Source organism: Aythya fuligula, chromosome 6, assembly GCF_009819795.1.
Source record: "Aythya fuligula isolate bAytFul2 chromosome 6, bAytFul2.pri, whole genome shotgun sequence".
Classification (NCBI taxonomy): domain Eukaryota; kingdom Metazoa; phylum Chordata; class Aves; order Anseriformes; family Anatidae; genus Aythya; species Aythya fuligula.
In genome coordinates, this window is record NC_045564.1 from 26,379,294 (window position 1) to 26,398,270 (window position 18,977).

At 45.7% G+C, this 18,977-nt stretch overlaps 1 protein-coding gene across 7 annotated transcripts in view; it reads right to left on the reverse strand.

Moving 5' to 3' along the window:
* Nucleotides 1-286: 286 nt before the first annotated feature.
* Nucleotides 287-18,977, reverse strand: part of MRAS (muscle RAS oncogene homolog) — a 40,342-nt gene continuing 21,651 nt past the window's right edge. For all 7 annotated transcript variants that reach the window (XM_032190487.1, XM_032190485.1, XM_032190490.1 and 4 more), the window contains 4 exons: nt 9,666-9,819; nt 6,500-6,599; nt 5,155-5,234; nt 287-1,201 (listed from right to left, as the gene is read on the reverse strand). In XM_032190487.1, the coding sequence (XP_032046378.1) occupies nt 1,102-1,201; nt 5,155-5,234; nt 6,500-6,599; nt 9,666-9,819 (434 nt within the window). In that variant the 3' untranslated portion in view covers nt 287-1,101. The remainder of the gene's footprint in view (nt 1,202-5,154; nt 5,235-6,499; nt 6,600-9,665; nt 9,820-18,977) is intronic.

An 18,977-nucleotide genomic window follows, 5' to 3' on the forward strand; every position in this document is an offset into this window, starting at 1 on the left:
TTCAAGTCATCAACTCTCAAGGAAGGGGAGAAGAAATGAAGAAACATTGAGCCAAAGCCCATAAACAGATTTTTTTTTTTTTTTTTTGTCTCTGCACGAGATGAGCCTGGGAAAAGCAAAACAATCCATCTACCCAAGAGTGGCTTTGCAGGGAAAGGTTAAGGAATATTAACGAGGGATTTAGATCACACCACTTTACACACATTTATGAGGGAGAAATTCAACACCCAGAAAACAAATTCAATTCAATTTTTGTTTCTCCCCCTCCCCCAAAGATGACATACCCTTCCATTTGTAAATTACTTTAATTTAAATACTTCCAGGTTAACAAAACATCTTAACTTTGACATGCCCCAAGTTACAAAACAGAAACAAAACCTCTTGACAAAGGGTAAGAAAAAAAAATATCCAAGCCCAAACCTCCTTTCCAAAGCTGGAGTTTATGGTCTGTGAGCTGGCTGCCCTCCAGAGTCTGACACAATGTCTGGAGCACCCAGAGCAGCTGGAATTCATTTTCTTCCTTCAAATCTATGCACTTTCATATGAAGTCGTGTTTTGGCACTGCCGCATAGGAGAGAGTTCAGTGCAAAAAATCTAACCCCAGCCATGTTTCTCTGCAACCCAATGCTTGCTGAGCAAACAACGAAAAAGGAGAAGAGGACAAGGGAAAAAAAAAAAAAAAAAAAAAGAGAAAAGCCCTTTCCCTTCCCCCACACATACACTCACGACTGTACCAAACAGGGGGCTATTCATGGCTGTTCATAAACGGGTCACAAGGAGAAATGTTTGCAGATAAAACCAACACTTTTTTTTTTCTTTTTTTTTTTTTTTCTTTTTTAAACAAACACCATGGAGGCCTCTGGAAGGAGCTGGGGATGTTCGAGCGTCGAGGTCCTGCCGCTCCCTTCCGCCTCCTGTTAGCGCGGCTCCTGCGGCGCCCCAGGCGCAGCCCCCTCCGGCCGATCACCCCGGGGTCCGGACCCCTTGAGCTGCCTCCTCCGAGCCAGAGCTGCTGCTGGGAGCTCAGCGGGGCCTCACGCTGCGCCTCGCCGTGGGTCGGGGGGAGGAGGGAGACGTCCAAGGCGTTCCTGGGCGCTCCCGTCACAAAATGGCACACTGGAGTTTGTGGGAGCCTGTGGCTCGGTCCCCTCGCCATTTGGTCTTTTTCTTCTTCTTCTGGCTTTTCTCCGGGATTTGTTGCCTGTTTTGGGAGGGAGGGAGGAAAGAAAATAAGGTGAGACACAAGCAGCCAGCAGGCTGGCTCAGGTGTTGCCATCCAGAACCCTGGGCAGCCAGCAGAAAGGCACCTTAGGGTGCATATATACATAGCTGTGGTTCTTCACTGAGAGGGTTGTCACTCACTGGGACAGGCTCCCCAGGGATGTAGTCACAGCACCAAGCCTGTCAGAGTTCAAGAAGTGCTTGGACCGTGCACGTAGTCTGAATTTTTGGGTAGACCTGTGTGGAGCCAGGGGTTGGACTTGATGATCCTTAGCGGTCCCTTCCAACTCAGGACATTCTATGACTCTCTATATTGGCATGTATACTCATCTCCATACACCCTTCCACCACCACCTGGTTTCTCAAACCACACAGGTAGCAGCAACCACCGCCCTTTGTGAGGAAAGAAGCCATAACCAGACATCAAGGCTAACGGCAGGGACGTACGTCCTGAGAGGGGACTATGAGTCCAGCTGTCCTGGGAGAACTGCTGCCTCTCCTCCCCTGCCAGAGTGCTGCTCAGTTCACCTGGGAGGTAGGGATGCTCACCTGGGAAACAGAGCTCATCCACCACACTGCTGCTAGTGCTCATTATGGTAAGGTGGCAAAATTGATACAGGGTGTACAAAGAAACAGACCTTCCTGGAAAGATTTACTTTCACATAGAATTGCCCCCAGCCAACTGCACTGATGTCGACTTCATAATTTTTTTTTCCCCTTCTCCAAAAAATAGTGTATGCTGCCAAAAAGGTTTTGGCCTTCTCCTGGAAGTTGTGATGAGCACCAGTGCACCGGGAGCAGGATACAAGCCTTTGTCTGGGGCTGGCCCCAGGAAGACGCTCCTGTGGCTGCCTGAAATCAGCCATCAGCAACACACAGCTGCCAGCCCTCTTGCACTGTGCTGCAGCAGCCCCCATCAGTCAGGTGGGTTGTGAGCAAGCTCTAAAATACTATTTCCATCTCATCTGATGTTCTGCTGATGGCTTCTCCCTTTTCATTAAAGATGAGATATTGCTCAGTCATATTGTTTAAAAGAGGCTTGATGGTTAAATGATGACTCAGATCCTCACCTGGTGCTATACAGACACTTCTGTGCCATCAGCTATACCCAGTCTTGTCACGCTGCAATAGTGACAAAAAGTGCACTGGCTTCAGGGGAGCTGTACCTGTTCGCACCAGCCACTCAAGTCAGCCCAGCATTGCAAATTCAACAGAAGAAGGCTTTGTAGTTCAAACACCTGACAGGCAGGCTGTAGACTTGGATTTCATAGCAAGATAAGCCATATGAACATAGGCAGCTTCCACAGACTCTGAGCCTAAATAATAAACCTAAGAGCTTGAATAGCTCAACACCAGCCTCTTTTGCTGTGTAATATGTCAGGCACTAAGCTGAGTGTTTAGACCACATTATCTGGAGCAGAATGAGACAAAATTTGGAGACAAATCATTGTTGCTTTATTTGATGTTTTTCTTACAGCCTCAACTCTCAAATGTTTGCAACAATCTGAAAAAAATCAACTCAACTTTGACTAGCAAGACTTGTTTTCAGCAAGTATGAAGGCTGCTGGCACGAAAAACATGAAACTTAAAAGCTCAGAGTAAGAAAGCAGAAATAAGAAAATACTTCAATTTGAATAAACACTGAGCAGCCACAAGCATTCTTGAATGGTTTTAGAGATCCAGAAAACCACGTACTGCACCCATTCAAGATTTCTGCTGTGATGGTGCTTGTGTATACTCTGCTGGAGCACGAAAGATGTATTAGGAATTTTTAAAGATCTGTTGGGCAAGCTCTGTCACCCAATCCTTTTTGGATTACTTTCAGACAATAGTTTATTGCAAAAAAAAAAAAAAAAAAAAATTACATGAAGTGGGTATCAGCCAAGTGCAAGGAGCACGAAGTGTGCTAACCCTGAATGAGTCCTCACCCTGCAAACTAACATGGGCTCTCAGGAGCTTGTGAATTCTTAAAGCACTCCAGGAATAGCATATTTATTGGGGAGTTGTACATTTACATTTTATTTGGTAAAGCTCACTTAGGAAAAGTGGTGCTTGGTGGGCGATAGCATCATATGGCTGCAGACGGTTTGCAATGTCCAAAGACCAGGAAAAGTTGCATTGTGGCAAATAACCAGATCACACAATGTCTCTCTGCTCTCCATCTTAGAACCATAGAATCAAGGAATAGCTTGAGCTGGAAGGGACCCACCGGGATCATTGAGTCCAACTCCTGGCTCTGCACAGCACCACCCAAAAATCAAAACATATTTCTGAGAGCGTTGTCCAAACACTTCTGGAACTCCAGTAGGGTTGGTGTCATGAATGCAGCCCTGTGGGGCCTGTGCCTGTGCCCGACCACCCTCTGGGTGCAGAACCTTTCCCTAACCCACAGCCTGACCCTCCCCTGTCCCAGCTCCATGCCGTCCCCTCGGGTCGTGTCGCTGTCCCCAGAGAGCAGAGTTCAGCGCCTGCCCCTCCGCTCCCCTCCTGAGGGAGCTGCAGGCCGCCATGAGGCCTGCTCTGCTCTGAACACACCAAGGGGCCTCAGCTGCTCCTTGTAAGTCTCAACCACAGTTCAAGCTCTTGTGAACATACACGTTCAGAAGGGTCTCATATGGCTGGCAACAACTCTTTGTAACTACTCGGGAACTGAGGAATAGATCACCTATTTGTGATGTTATGGAGTGCATTTTCAGGGCTAAAAATTAGTGCTGGATCATTAAAATGCTCCATCCAGCCTGTGCCTGTCTGAAGCCACATTACATAGAGAAAGCAAACAGCCTTACCATCTTATTTTTGCTGTGTCTCTTTCTTTCCTTTTTTTTTTTTCTTTTTCTTTTTTTTTTTTTTTCTTTTCAGAATAGAATAGATTGTGGTAAGAGCTCACTGTAACAAAAAGGAGTATCTGGCCAACTAATGCTGAGTTCCAGAACAGTTGGGAAACAGCTTGGGACATTTCCAACTCAGCTCTGCAGCTCTCCAAAGATTTTCTGCCCCCTGCTTTTCAGATATGTGGGAAGAGTGGGCAGTACCATCTGCTTTTGATGGAGGCTGACTCGAGGCTGTGCTATGCTAAGATGTTCACAAGTACAGAGACGTTGTGAATAAATGCCTCATGGTTTAATTGCCGAGCAAGGCACTTTGACTGCATGGCAGGGAGGAGCATTATCTCAGCTCAGCACCCTCCCAAAACATGAGAAACTAAGGCCCCAAAAAATCTGGCAGACAACCCATGTCAGAAAAAAAACAAATCTACTCAGAGATGTGAGGTTATCAGCTGAGATGCTGAGATGTGCATACAGCTCTTTTCCTGCGGGGCAGCCAGGATTTTGGATGGCAGCACCTTGCCGACAGCAGCAGGAGCTGGGTTCGCCCAGAGAGCAGGCATTCGCCAAAGCGAACAAAAGCAGCTCGTGCCAAAATTGGGAATAAACCTCTGCTGTCTGAGGAGGAAACCTGTGGCTTAGCCATTAGGTCATGCTGTTTCTCATATAAAATGGCTTATTTTTTTCCATTTAATGAGCAAAAAGTTACCTATAAAATTAGAGCCAGTCCCTTTAACTTAGAGCAACATGGGACCCTGAGATGACAATGCTATGAAAACCCACATTACTAGCCCAAAGCTTTTAATGCTGGCCTTTTAAAGCCAATTATTACAGCAAGTTTTGCATTGCTGAGTGACTAACATATTTTTGTCGTGGCCACAACTAGTTGTCAAACTGCCTAATACTGATATTTTGCAAAGGCAAACTACTGGTTAGTAACATCTATATGCACATACAAAACAAGGAAGCTTAATAAAACCCAGAAATCCCCCACCTCCAACCAAACCACCACACTCTAGCCCTCAAGAGTCATCTCCTGGCTTCCAAGACCAGGACTTCTGCGTGTCCCATCTACAGGCACTAACTGAGCCAAGTGTTTGCAGCTTACCTTATTACCCTAACGAGATCGTGGAAGGCCTTGTCAACATTTAGAGGTGGGTCCTTGGCACTAGTTTCTATATACGGAATCTGAAGGAGAGAAGTACATGACAAAAGAGATTTGTAACAGCTAATATGTTGGGAGCAAAGTAGTTTCAAAATGAAAAACCCTACAGGCTAGAGAAATTGGGTGCCTAAGAGACTGGAGAAATACCAGTAAACAAACTGCTGTCATGACACTGCTATCAACACATTCATGCTCACAGAAAGCTCAGATTTGGGGAAGAGTAATCATAGACTTCATGTAGTCAGATGTTCTCTCCCCCTAAGTTGTGCTTGCAGACATGAAAATAGACAAGGGTTGTTGAAAGATGAGCACTTGCCAGGAAGTCTTGGTTGCCACGTTTTATTAGGACTACTGCATGAATATTTCATGACTACAATTCCCCCTCAGTTTAAAATGATCTTCAAAGTCTGACAGACAGATGGGGCCTTCTAGAGTGCTTGTCCAGCACTCTGGCAGATTTATAAAATTGCCTTCTGATAAAGTTTTTGCATACACATCCTTTTCCAAAGCATGTACCTACAGATGAGTACGTCGTGTTGTGTCGTAAGGCCAAGGTGTACTTGTTCCTATAGAAGTGAGCTTCCTTGGGGAGGGGGCATGGGAAGGACCTGCCTTGACAAACTCCCACTGTGCCTTGTTTAGAAACACAGCACAGTTTGCCATCTAGGCACAGCAAGCTGCCAAAAGGTCTCAGGCTTGTTTGCCTCTACCTTTCCATTAAGTTCCTCCTATGGGAGTTGCTGCTTCCCCCTGGGTATGTTCTGGCATTTAGAGGTGATTAGTGGAGTACCACGTGATCTACACCAATCCAAGACCAATTTCTCAGGCTAAACTACAGTATGAATAATGCAGATCTAAGATGGTAGGCCAGATTTATATAGGCTTTACAGCCCTGTAACTTCATTATCTTTAACAAGCCTACTTCTTATGGACACCTGGGTATAATTCCTAATTCCTGACTGCTTTTCCACCCCAAGAGGGTGCACTTTCTTCCCTCATTTTGAACATTCATATTTCTCATCACTTGCAGACAGCTTGTGCACATGGTTTCATGACGGCCCCAGATCTGCTATAGCCTGGTGTGCTGCAGAGCTTCTAGTTTCAATGATGAACTGACCCCACCCAAAGGGAACTCTATAGCTACTGCTTTGTGGTAGTCGGAAGTGCAATTGTAAATGTTCGATTGTAAGAAAAATACTTTAATTCAGCTCCAAATGAGCAGAGAATTCCATTTTGAATGCCTGTAATGGGACTTACAATGAGCAATTACACAATCCTGCAAACTTACATTATGTTTTGTTGCCATTTCTCTTCCCTGTTCTCTTGTAATTTTCCGTAAATGCATTAGATCAACTTTGTTCGCCACCAAAATCATTGGAAAGGACTCTCTGGGGAAAAACAAACAAACAACAAGAACAATTAATAGCAGACTACAATACAAAACACTGAATATGAGTTTCTCTTTCTAATACTGATATCATCGAGCATTTTTGGCTACGACATACCACATAACATATAAAGAAAGATCATCCAGGCATCAACCACCAGACTGAGCTACGCATACTATGCACGTTCATATCATAAAAATTTATCTTGATATTTTGCACGCATCCACCCTTATTTGCAGGCACTTCAGGGACTTAAGTGCCATCATTACTGCAATACTTGATAATAGACTGAAGATCCAACTAGCTAAAGAACTACAAAATTAGTCTGCTGCTGTAGAAGGAAATTAACTAAGGCATGGAAGCAGATCTTGAACAGGAAAATAGGACTCTTTTATAACAGTTAAGGCATCTCATAACTGCATATCTTAGCAGCTACTAGTCATTGCCAGGTAAAGAGGTTGGAGGAATTAGTTCATGTCCTGGTAGTGGACAGAACAATGCTCATTCACTGAAAGCACCTTTGAAGAAGAAAAGACAGACTTGTGAAGGTGGCACTTAGGGACACATCACATTGGGAAGAAAATAACTGAGGCCAAATGACTCTTGTTACCCCAACACCAACTGAAAGACTGGCAGGGGTAGCTGGGAGGAGGCTGGAGTGAAACAAAGAGCTTCGCTGTGTTTCCAGATGCTGTTACCTACCATCTCCTGCTTCTAATCCCAGAGCAAAAGCCTGGTGAACAACCGTCCTTTTGTACCAAGAACATCTCACTCTGCAATACTGCTTGTTATTTCTTGAACTTTGCCAGGTGTGTAAGTGACTGTCTTCAGACATCACAAGTGAAGAGACCCATTCATCCACAGCATGCCCCGCGTGAGGGTTTCCTGACGAGGCGTGTGGGTCATCCTCTACCCTGGCAGAGTCCTCGTAGCTCTGGTGACTGAACTGAGCCAGTTCATGCTTTGGGAGGTGCTGGCAGTGCAGTTCCATCCCACTCCACCTTCCACACAAGAGCCTCTCCCCCAGCTGCATTACACAGAGCAAAGCTGTGCTGCGTGGCTTCTACCCACTGCTAGGAAGGAGGAGGTAACTTCTGATCACTGATGTTTACTGCAGCATTATTTAGCTTTAAACTCTCTTAAAATAGTTCCAATGTTCTCTGCTGTAACAGAGCTGATTTTACTGGGGTAAGGAGCAGCTGGCCGCACTCACTGCTGCATAAAAGACTTTCCTGGATTTTCAAACAGAGTTTCTGTGTCATTTTTCATTGAGACGATAAGGGCTCCATCTTCTCCCTGGCACGCTGCCCCGTTGCTCTGGCTGGAAATACACTGTACTGCACTCTGCATTTTAAATGGTTCTTACCGTTACTCATTCTGATAATGTGGATTTGATTTAACATTAATACCTGAGCACTGATACATCTTCAGTCTGATTATTCTGGAGCAAAACGCTTGCTCGTCTGAATTATTTGATTCCTTTTAGCTTGTGGCACATTGATAAGAGAGGGATTACGTTTGGACAGCATCTCATTTGCCTTGTTTACATCAGGCATAAAACTCTGTGGGGACTTTGTTCCCTGTTGTGAGCTGTACGATTGCTAGATCGACAAAGCTACTATAGTTGGAAGTTTTACTGTAATTAAGGTTATGCAAAGAAAGGGGACAGAGGCTTTGAACAGCTCTGCTAAAGCAGCAGCCTGCTATTCCTTTGGATTTTGAACCCTCAAAACTGGCTGCTGGTTTGAAAATTGGGTGATGTCCTGCTCCTAGCTAAGCACAGGCCTGGCAAGACAGTTTCTTTTTTTTGTGCTGTTTAGCAAATCACAGCAATATGAACAATCTCAGGCTCTGGATGAAGTGTTACTCCTGGTGTTATGCACTCCAGCGTGGGGAAACAAAAGCAGTTTCACTTCCTGGTTCTCACACGCTGCCGCTGTGTTCGTACAGCACAAGAAGGGGTAGAAGTTTCAGTCCAGAGCAAAACAATGAACGCCACATCTTATTTTCATGAAGCTAAATTAAATAAAACCAATGTCTGTTCATAGCAGGTTAGAGGAAACACAGTCCTGTCTTCCTCAGCTCTCCGAAACAGGCTGAATTTGCCCTAAGCTAAGTTGGCAGTGAAGGAAACGCCGTTGTTATCTGGGAGGCAGGCTGAGTGACTGACGTTTTTGTTCATTTAGATGAAATCAAAGGGTGGATTTTCCTTTACTTTTCACTCTCGTGGGCTCTGCTTTGGATGCTTTACTGGAAGAGCTGTCAGCTGTGAACCTCACATGATATGCGTCCACCCTTCCTGTGGGGAAGTTATTCAGAACTGCAAAAGGAAGCCAGCAACAAGGCCTGAACCCTCTGGTGGCTTTTCTTGATGACTTCCATAATTAAAAGCCATTATGAGTGGAAAAAAATAAGTGTTTCAAAGCTGCAGACATATAAGAGCTTAATTCACACTCCACCCAGTGCGAAAGGACTCATCATCTCTCAAAGCGGGACGGGAAGAGGGAGTTATCTGCAAGATAAAGCCCTGGCAGCTTCCTTTAAGTCTGCCAGGATGCAATCGCTCACCACGATTAAGCCCTCAGCGCTACCTTCTCCCACGCGCGCATAAGGAGAGGAGCAGGCAACCTGTCTTGCTTTTACCCACTCACACAGAGATGTTTTATTCATTGCTGCATAGTAAGATGAGTTAACTGCATTAAAGCCTTTTTAAGAAATAGAGTTCTTCCCAACCCGAGGTGTTTTCCCCTTCAAGACACTTTCTTCCAGGCCCTTATCATGTAAGACCTTTTAGGGTTTGTTAGCTCCATTCTGACTGGAGCTTCTCTCCCTTCCAAAACCATTTTCACTTCATCATAGGACTCACTGAGCTTTTCCACATTGAAAATACCAACTACATGTTTATCAGAAGAGGTAAATTATTTCTCATTCCCCTCATGCAGATCTACAAACCTACACGGAGCACACAAGGAATGACTCTGGGACATGCAGGAGGTCACAAGTGGGGAGGACATGCAGCCACCCCTGGCACAGCCTGCAGCGGAGGCGGGGAGCACCAGCACCCACCTGTCTTTGACTCTGAGGATCAGCTGGTGGAAGCGGTCCACGTGCTCGAAGCTGGCCTTGTCTGTCACAGAGTAGACTATAAGGAAGCCATCTCCAGTCCTCATGTACTGCTCCCGCATCGCACTGAACTCCTCTTGGCCTGCGGTATCCAGAACTAGGACAAAAGAGATGAAGGTTTTTAGTTACTGTGCGAAACTGCAGCTATCGCTGCTGTGTGTCCAGCCCTTCCACCTCTGCTGGGCTTGGTCCTCTCAAAGGCTGTGAGATTTCAAGAAAGCAAGTTGGAGGAACAAGGGGATGGAGAAGACTATAGGGAATTTATTTTCCTTCAAAATATCAAACATTATTGAACCTAGGGAGATTCTCCTCTACCAAGACATGGCTCAACACATTTTGAAGAGCTCCATCTCCTCCTCCTCTTCCAGATCTCTCAGATCCCTGCATGGAAAAATCCAAGACTGGAAGAGCAAGTAAATGGCAATTTAAATGTCAGGGACAATTTGCAGACTGTGGTGCAGCAGAGCTGGGAGGTAACCCAGAGTGATAGCTGTAAGTATCTTCCCTCTCTCAGTGCCTGGATATTATTTGTACACAATTACGCGCTTTTGGAGCAAGATGGTACAGCCTTGAACTCCCCTACAGAAACCGTCGCAAGTCATGTTTTGATATTCAGAAGAGTTGTAACAGGCAGAAAAGCTTTAAGTGACTTGTGCATCATACTCAGCAGTCATGTTGCTGTGTGTGGGCTTGCATTCCAGGGCAGCCAGTGACAACGCTTAGATCCACGCTCAAATCCCCTAAAACATCTCTGGCTGTGGCAGCAACCCAGCTGCTGCTCCCCAAGAGTAATCCCATCTCCCATGTGGCCAGAACCTACTGGCTCTCTGGCACTTTGCCTCCCAGGCTGTCCCATCAGCTACTTCTTGAACCACATCTAGAAGCCCTACACCTGCCTTCTGGGTAAACACCCCATAGCGATGCACATTAGCACTGCCAGTTCTCAGGCTCCAGCTCAGTACGCTGCCACGATTTTGGCCGGCAGAAGAAGGGTATGAAAGGGGTTCAGCAGTTTAGGCTACCAACACAAACCAGGGGTGAGTTCAAAACGCTTTGGCTGCTCTGAAGTCATTGTCCACGTGCATCGCTGTACCTTAAACGCAAGACCTTTGGCAAACGCAAGACCTTTGTGAAGATTAGGAATGTTTTCACGTCCCAGCCAACTGTGCAGGGTGGGAAAACTGTTTCCACCTCCGCTGTACAGCCACAGCGTTAGCATCTGCTGCCCACAAGTGACAGGGAAAGCCCTGGGCACTGGTGGATGGAGACAGTGGCAGGTTCATATTGCTGATATTGCTGACAGAGCAGCAGGGCTCGATACGGGTTTTTCTAGTCCAAGCAGGCCCACAGTCCCAGTAAGATGCTCCCTGCAGGGTAAGCACTCCAGCTGTCCCGATTTCCAGATGAAGCTAGGATAAAGCCCACTTCACTGCCAGCATTACTTGCTGAATCAGCAGGGGTGGCCACACAGGGACATGCTCGACACAGCATGCCCCAAGACCTGCCCACCCCTTTCTTCTGTGGCTGGAGGAAAGGCAGCTGTGCTGGAGGAGATATTTGTTGATAGCAGACCCTTTAAAGATCCTCAGCCATATTCATTCGCCTCCCCTCCCTGGTCTTGACTGGCTGTTTCCAGAAACCTGTATGACGAAAAGAGCTTCTAGGCTCTTGCAGAGACTCCCAGATTTAGGCTTGCTTGCTGAGAAGCTGGAACTTGCTAGAAAGTCACGGGTGTCCTTTCATAGCCTTTTATCCCACCTCCCTCCCCTGAGTCCAGGAAACAAGAGTCTCAGCTCAAAGGCGGCCAGGCTATTTGTAAGGACCATACAAAAAAAGGAAAGACAAGAAAGAAGGAAAATAAAGATAAAATAAAATAAAAAAAAAACAAAAAAAAAAACAACCCAATGACACTGCATGCACTGGTGAATTTCTATGCCCTGGGCAGAAGAGCTTCTGTGGAATAAGGCCAGGACTGTGTGGCTGGGACGGAAAAGGAAATTAATCCTTCCTATCCACCCGACCTGTAAGGAGAGGTTGGGCTGCCCTCAGCTGACTTCTGCACCAGCTGGAAGCGATGTCAGGGCAAGGCGGAGAGCTGACAGCCCATGTACGTATGCACAAACACACACACACACACACACACTCACTCCCTTCCCCTCTCACACACCCAACCTGTGGGGTGCAGCGGGCTGGGCTCTCCTGCCCGTCCTCCCCCTGGCACAGGGCAGATGCCCAAGCAGAAGCCGAGGGCAAGAAGGTGGAGAGGGATGTGCCACATCCTGCATGGCAATTTGCTTAGAGACTTCCCCTCGCCCTGACACATTTGCAAACCTCCTGTGAGGAGCATCCAGCCCCCCTCTTGCTGTTGTACCCACTGATCCATGCCCAGCTGCTGGCCCCTCCAAAGTCTTGCTGTCCCCTGGTAGAGGGCAGGGATGGAGCCCTGGTGGCTGTGGGGATCCCCAGTGAGCAGCCAGGGGTTACCCTCCTGCCACTCCTACCTCTCCTGGATCTTGGCCATGGCATCACACTAAACATAGGCAGGGCTGCTGTGTCAGCAGCTACTATTTACAGGGAATTCACTTGCAGCATTCATAGAAAGAAGAGCAAGTCCAGGCAGCATTTAAAATGGCACTTCGGAAATCCAAGCAAGACACAGCAGTGAAAATTACGTCCAATGGGTTTTTCATACGAAGTCAAGGGTCATATGGTTGGCCAGAAGTCCTTGTTTTAACTTTAAATGTGCTCTTCTTAGAGACAGCCACCCTATCCTAATGGGTCTGTGCTGCACAAATTGTGAAGAAACAGAGTGAGAGTCTGATTGGCATCCTTTTGTAGGCAGAACTGGGACACATCCTGGAAAGCACCAGCTCCAAATAAGGGCCAGATGCAAGCAGCTTTGCCTCTAGTGCAATGTCTTGGCACAAAAGCTTCAGCAGGACCACTACAGACAGAAATGAGGAAACAAGCAGAAGTCTTGGAAAGGTGAAACTGCGAAGGTGATTTGGCAGCTTCCCAGCTGGGCGAGGAGCATTCACATCCTTATAATCCCAGTTTCTGCAAACAGGATGCCCAAAAGACCCAGAAATAATCATGAACAGAGGAGAACTGTGAGCTCTCTTCCCCTGGTACTCTTTAAAATCAGCAGTTGCCTCTTACTGGCAGTTGCCACCCTGGCAGCACATAAAAGCCAATGTGGAAATAAGGCTGGAAGAAAGCTCAGCGGGTTTCCCCTACCTCATTCTTCCAAGAACTGAAGTCAAATTCATAGATTGCTGTCGGAAGTCCCTCTCCCGGTGCTGCACAAACTTGGTGTAGTTCCCACAAACTTGACCAAAGAGGAAGCAAGGAGGAGCACTAACGAAAGCCTCGGGGTGAGCAGTGAGGAGAAGCCAACAACTGTGTCGGAAGTAGGAAGGGACATCCAAAGGCGGCTGTGCAAAAGGCATTTCACAGACCTACCATGCAAATCAGCTGGAGAATAAACTAAGAGCAATGAGGCTGTGAGAGCCCAGCATGAGGTCTCCTTGCTTTGAGGATGAGAGGTTGCTAAGCAAAGAGATGGCCTTCTCTGCCTTCCAGTGGATGTGACCACAACTGTTAGGATGAGCTCTGCGTTAATGGGGTCCTTAGAGCTTTACACACCATTTTCCTGTGAGTCCTGATGGATTAGGCAAGAGGGTGGCTGCTCAGAGAAACCACTTCTGAGCAGACCTGGGAGCCTGGGAGGCTCTATGGCCCAAAATAAAAGCATTCGGTGAGTCCAGGTGTCTTCTGTGTGGCAGCACCTCTATAACCAGGTGTGCTCCGAGTCCCCATCCAGAGACACAGGCACGTACACCTAAGCCAAGGGCAGAGACATATGGACTATGTGAAATCCAAGATATGGCACTGCTTTTTCGAGAACCTAGGCTGGATTCACTGCAGACTCAAAAACAGCATTCCCAGCCCTGAGGGAGCCCAGACCTGGTTGTGTGAGAGAGCTCTTCTTTTTCCATGCCTAGGCAGAACTGCCTCCTATGCCTTTACCTGCATATTACCAGGCAGTCAGGTAGACAGATCAACACAAGAATTTCTCCACTCTGTGGCATCTCAGGGAGTGGAAGATGACCAGACAAGCAGGTTAAAACCATTTTCTACCCTTCATCCCAAATCAGACACCAATGGCATCTGCACATTGCTGCAGCCAGACCTGAGAGCAGCTCTCACAGCACCTTGCCTTCCACAAAAAGGCACCACAAAGCTCACCTCTGTTTGTGCTCACATTCATTTCTTGCTCAGAAAGGCAAGCACAATGTGTATGACCTGATTTTTGCAAGCAGTCCACAGTGACATCCCTTTGGCTACCTACATGCAGCATGTGTGCAAGCCCTGAAGAGGCTAGACAGATCTGCAGGCAGACAGGAACCTGGGTTCACAGCGCCAGGGAGAAAAGCAGCAACAAGAAGGCTGACTCCAGGCATTTTGTGCCTCTTCAACTTCTTAATGCAAAATACAGAAAGTCCCTGGAGCAGAGAGCAGAGCTAGGAATGTGGCACTGTCAGGGGAGTGCTGTCATCATGGGCTACGGAGCCAGACTCCTCTTGGCACTTCTGAGTCTTGCTTTTTTCTCTGCACAGCAGCTCTGCTTCAAAGGTGGGGCCAGAGAGAGGCTCCATTCCCAGCTACCCCATGGCTTCATAGTTAAGGTCAAGGGAAAGCCTAACTTGAATTGACAAGGCAAACCAGACAGTCTCAGGCTGAGGAAAACCACGTCCAGTCTTCATCCTCCCTCCATCAGCAGGATATGGGCAGTCCCCATGACCCCATTTACTTCAGCTGAGGAACTGGTATTTTGGGTGTTGAGCAGATGGAGCACAGGGACCAGCTTGCATTTTGTATTCCTACACCCCAAATCACCCTGCAGAGATATGGAAGGTGCCCACGCTGTGAGCAAGAAGAGGCAAGTGCTTTGCTTGGTCACTCTGTCACTGGCCTGCCCAGATATGGCCACACTGCCCCTGGCATAAAAGCTTTTCACAGGGAAAAACACGTGATGGGGAAACAATGGGGCTTTGCAAGCCCTTCTGTGCCCTAACTAAATACACAGATGTTATAACACGGAAAACCCGAGTACTTGAATTCTTGCCCTTTCTTTAAGGAAAAAGAAGAGCCTTCAGACGACAGGCTTCCACATCAATACACAAAATAAAGATGTGAACTCTTAAAGGAGCTCATTTTCTAACAAAGGGCAATTATTCAAAGCTTTCTGTTTTCTGTGTTGCAACATCAAAATTTTCCTGGCAGGAAAAAAATCCCCACAACCCAAGACAAAAAAAACAAAAACAAAAACCCTCTTTCAAGGTTGCAAAATCCAAGCTATTAAGGGAGGGAAAATACTGTACACACGCAGAATTAAAAAGAATGAAAGTATAAACAATTTATTTCAATGACACTACCCGAAGTTAAAAAAAAAAAAAAAAAAAGAAGAAAAAAGAAGATCTGCAAAGCAACCATTATGCCTGCAAGTCTCAAGTGACCTTTGATCTCCCTTCGGTCTCCTGGCTGAATTGTTCCCAAGCTTCCTGAAGAGAAAAGCAGACGGCCTGTCTTGAGATGAGTAGCAGCAAAAGCCCTCTGCAGAAAGAAATGCATGGGAGACGTGGCTCTTGCCACGCTGGGCAGTGAGCAAGGAGTGAGAGCCCAGCAGGAGCCCACTTGCTGCTATTCCACAGCGATGCACCAGGACTGGACAAGTCCAGCCTGATGCAAGAACATCCAGGGGTTGAGATGGAGAACTGTGAGAAGGAGGAGAAATAAAACCGAGAAGTAAAAAGTAAAACAAACACTCAGCAGTAGGAATACAACTTACGGGCAGTGGGAGTTTCGTCTCAGTGATGCTGGTGGAAGGACAGAAGAGACCACAACCTCATTTTGCCTAGTGCATGGGCACAATTCCTTCCTTCACTGGTATCAACGGGCTACTGACAGCTAAGGGGTTAGCCCAATTCATCACCATGTCTAAGCCATGTGTTTGTGGTCACCTCTTCCTCTTCTCTTCACCACCATTTTTAAAATCTGTGTTTGGTTTATGAGCTATAAGGAATTTTGAACCACTGGGAAGTTTTGCCATACTGAGACACCACTTTTGGTTTCACAGCCAGATTAATAATTCCAGACTGGCACTTTACAGCCACGTCAAAAAAGAATCCTCTGCTAATTGCCACGTTAGCCTGCATGCAGAAAGAAGCATGCAAAATTAATGATAGCAACTCGATTGGAGCAACAGTTAATCAAAGCAGATTAACCCTGGTCCCCACTTAATTTTGACCTGATGTGTCTACACAGCACCTGCGTGTGAATGCATTTAACCAAGCACATCACCGTGCTGATTTCAGTATGAACAGCAGGGAGTAAATGAAGATAACACATGCAGAGAAAATTGGAGGCTGATCTGAAAGCCTCATTGGGGAGGCAGCAACCTAAAAACAGGGGCTAGCCACAAATGGTGCATCCCTTATCCAAGTTAACTACCCTCTTCTACTCCACGACACTTGTCCTCCAAACACTGGATCTCAGAAAACTGGCATAAGGCCACCATTAAAGTATTTTGGCACTCAGCACCCAGGGTACTGTTGGACTTGAACACATCAAGTATACATCTCACAATCATTGACTCTTCTTTAATAAGAACATATATACAGAGGCCTGCCCATGCCAGAAAGCAAATACATAAAAGAAGAGCTTGGACTCAGGCTTGTCTCCAATGTCTAAGATCTGAAATAAAAGCAATTACATCTACTTTCAGTGAGAGTTTTCGGCAAAGGGAAAACAAAAAAAACAGTCAAGCACTACATCACACTGCCAGTTAGTGCTATCAAATAAATGTGGGTGGAGGTCTTCATGGAGGGAAGCCAAATGCTTTATGCAAGCTGGCTAGCACAAGTATATATTTTTTTTTTTCTAAACATAATGCTGGTGCGGATATTACATGCTACAGATGCTTTGTACAGAACTGCTCAGGCAACAGCCTGGAAGAGGGTGGGCTTTATTTTTATTAAGTTGTTGGGTGCCAACATATATTTTATTTTTAAACAATTTCTGTGCACTTAAACTTACGAAGCCCCTCACACAGTTGGTAGTCTCAACTTCTAGAACTAGTTCTTATTTTGGAGGTAGGCAGGGTGAGGCAAACAGGCTTTTGTTTATCCCCTTACTCCCCCCACCAACAAGCACTGGGGAAAAAAAAAAAAAAAGCTGCCCCACACATCAGCTTGTAAAGAATTTAGCCATAAAAGACAACTAGAAGTCCAGAATTTATCATGATGCATCTTTACCCTTCCTATCACGTCTGTCCCTAATTTCATGCCTTAAGTGATTCATGCAACCATGTGTTACCACAACAAGAGCAGCTGTTCAAGTATATGGCAATCTCTGAGAATGTCCTAGATCCAAAAAGCCCATGACACAAAGCTGTGGCATAAGACACGTGATAGTCAGTCTTTATGTCCCATTTCTACTGTGAAGATGGTAAAGGCTCACGTGTTTCCATACAAGAATATTGCTGTTCTTCTAAAATTCTGCTTGTTCAAAGAATTTCAAGAGACGGGAAAGAGAGAGAAACTGCAGCTTCACCTCCGTGAGTGCAAGAACTCTGAAATTCAGGGATTCCCTGCATGCCATCAAAAGGCACAGATGAATTTGGTTGAGCCCAGGTACAGCCACTGAACCTCATTTGAGCAAATATAAAAAGGCTTTTACATGAAAACATATGTTACATGAAAACATATGGTTAAGTTCCTACTTGTTGGAAAACCACCTCTTTCCCCAGGTCAGATTCAAAAAGAAAATCAAAATCAACAACAATATCAAGTGTTTAGTGAATGATGCTTTGTCTTCCAAATAATTTACAAAAAAACAGACTGTTTCAGACAACATCAATGTGCACAACAGCTGATACTATTATATCAGACCATGGCAAATACCAGCAAAGATAAAGGCTGCTCATTTTAGAGGGTTGGACTATGGACTAACAAGCAATACATGGGAGAGAATGAATTTCATTTACAACAGAATCTTTAACTTTAATGTAACACTGGTATTTAAAACACAAATTTACACAGGTACATTATGGGACAGATACCTGAAAGCAAGTATCTCAAGTATCTCTAATACAAGTGACACCATGACAAAAGTTGGCAAGATTAAAGTATGTTTAGAAATACTGAGGTAAAGCTCTTTTTTTTTTTTTTTTTTTTTTTTTTTAAGACCTTGGGGCCATCTGTACTTCCTAAATTGCATGTGATATTTCCTTAGAAGTAAGACCTCAGTCAGACCAAACTTATGGCCTTCATGGTAAAGCCCGAAACCCTCCATGTTCCATCATGGATGCCAACTTCCAATTTTTTACCCTGTACATCAATTTTGTAAATGCTGAGACACCAAAGATCTTGAATGCTTTCATGACAAGAGGCCAGAGGTAGGAGCTTACTACAAGTCAGACTGAATTTGGTTCAGTTCTGTCAGTGGCCATATACATGAGCTTAGGAAACTAACGTACAAAATATTTGCTTGCTTTATGTACAACCTAATCATCATACATGTATAAAGCCAAACAAAACTTGTAGCGTTAAGATTGCCCTTAGAGCTCTGGTCAGTCTGTCTCTTGCATGACAGACTGAAGAGTTGCAGTTTCAGGTAATACAGAGCTTCTTTCTCACCTACAAAATCAAGGTGTTTTGTTTCATCTTTCCCGCCCCCCTCCCCCTTTTCTTCAAAGAACTAGAAAATCTTGGTTACATCAGTTCTATCTGCTACCCAACGTGTATTTAAATGAGACAGGTAACTAGATATGAAAACATCATGCCTGAATGATGGGAATTGAGAGGTGCTACAGTTCTTCACTGTCAACAGATGACAGTTTTGATTAAGTGCTCCTTCTGGTTATAACCCTCATTTAGATACCCTCTTACTGGTATTTCCCAGGGGATGAGCCTAGCCACAACAAAACATCAATATCCCTGTGGTATAATTCTGCCACCTGGGATGCCTACCCCAAATGCCATTTGCAGCATAGTGTAACCATGCATTGACACCTTACAGCTCCATGTTGTGGAGTTCACAGTTGGCAGAGCTGTGGGGAGGTTGTCTTTGAGTGGCATAGCCAGCTACAGCACATCTTCATGCAAACAGAGTAGGCACTATGTTAACAGGAAAGGGGGGGAGTTTCTCAGCAGACAGGTGCAGCAGTTCAGCATTACTCAAGAGGAAACAGAT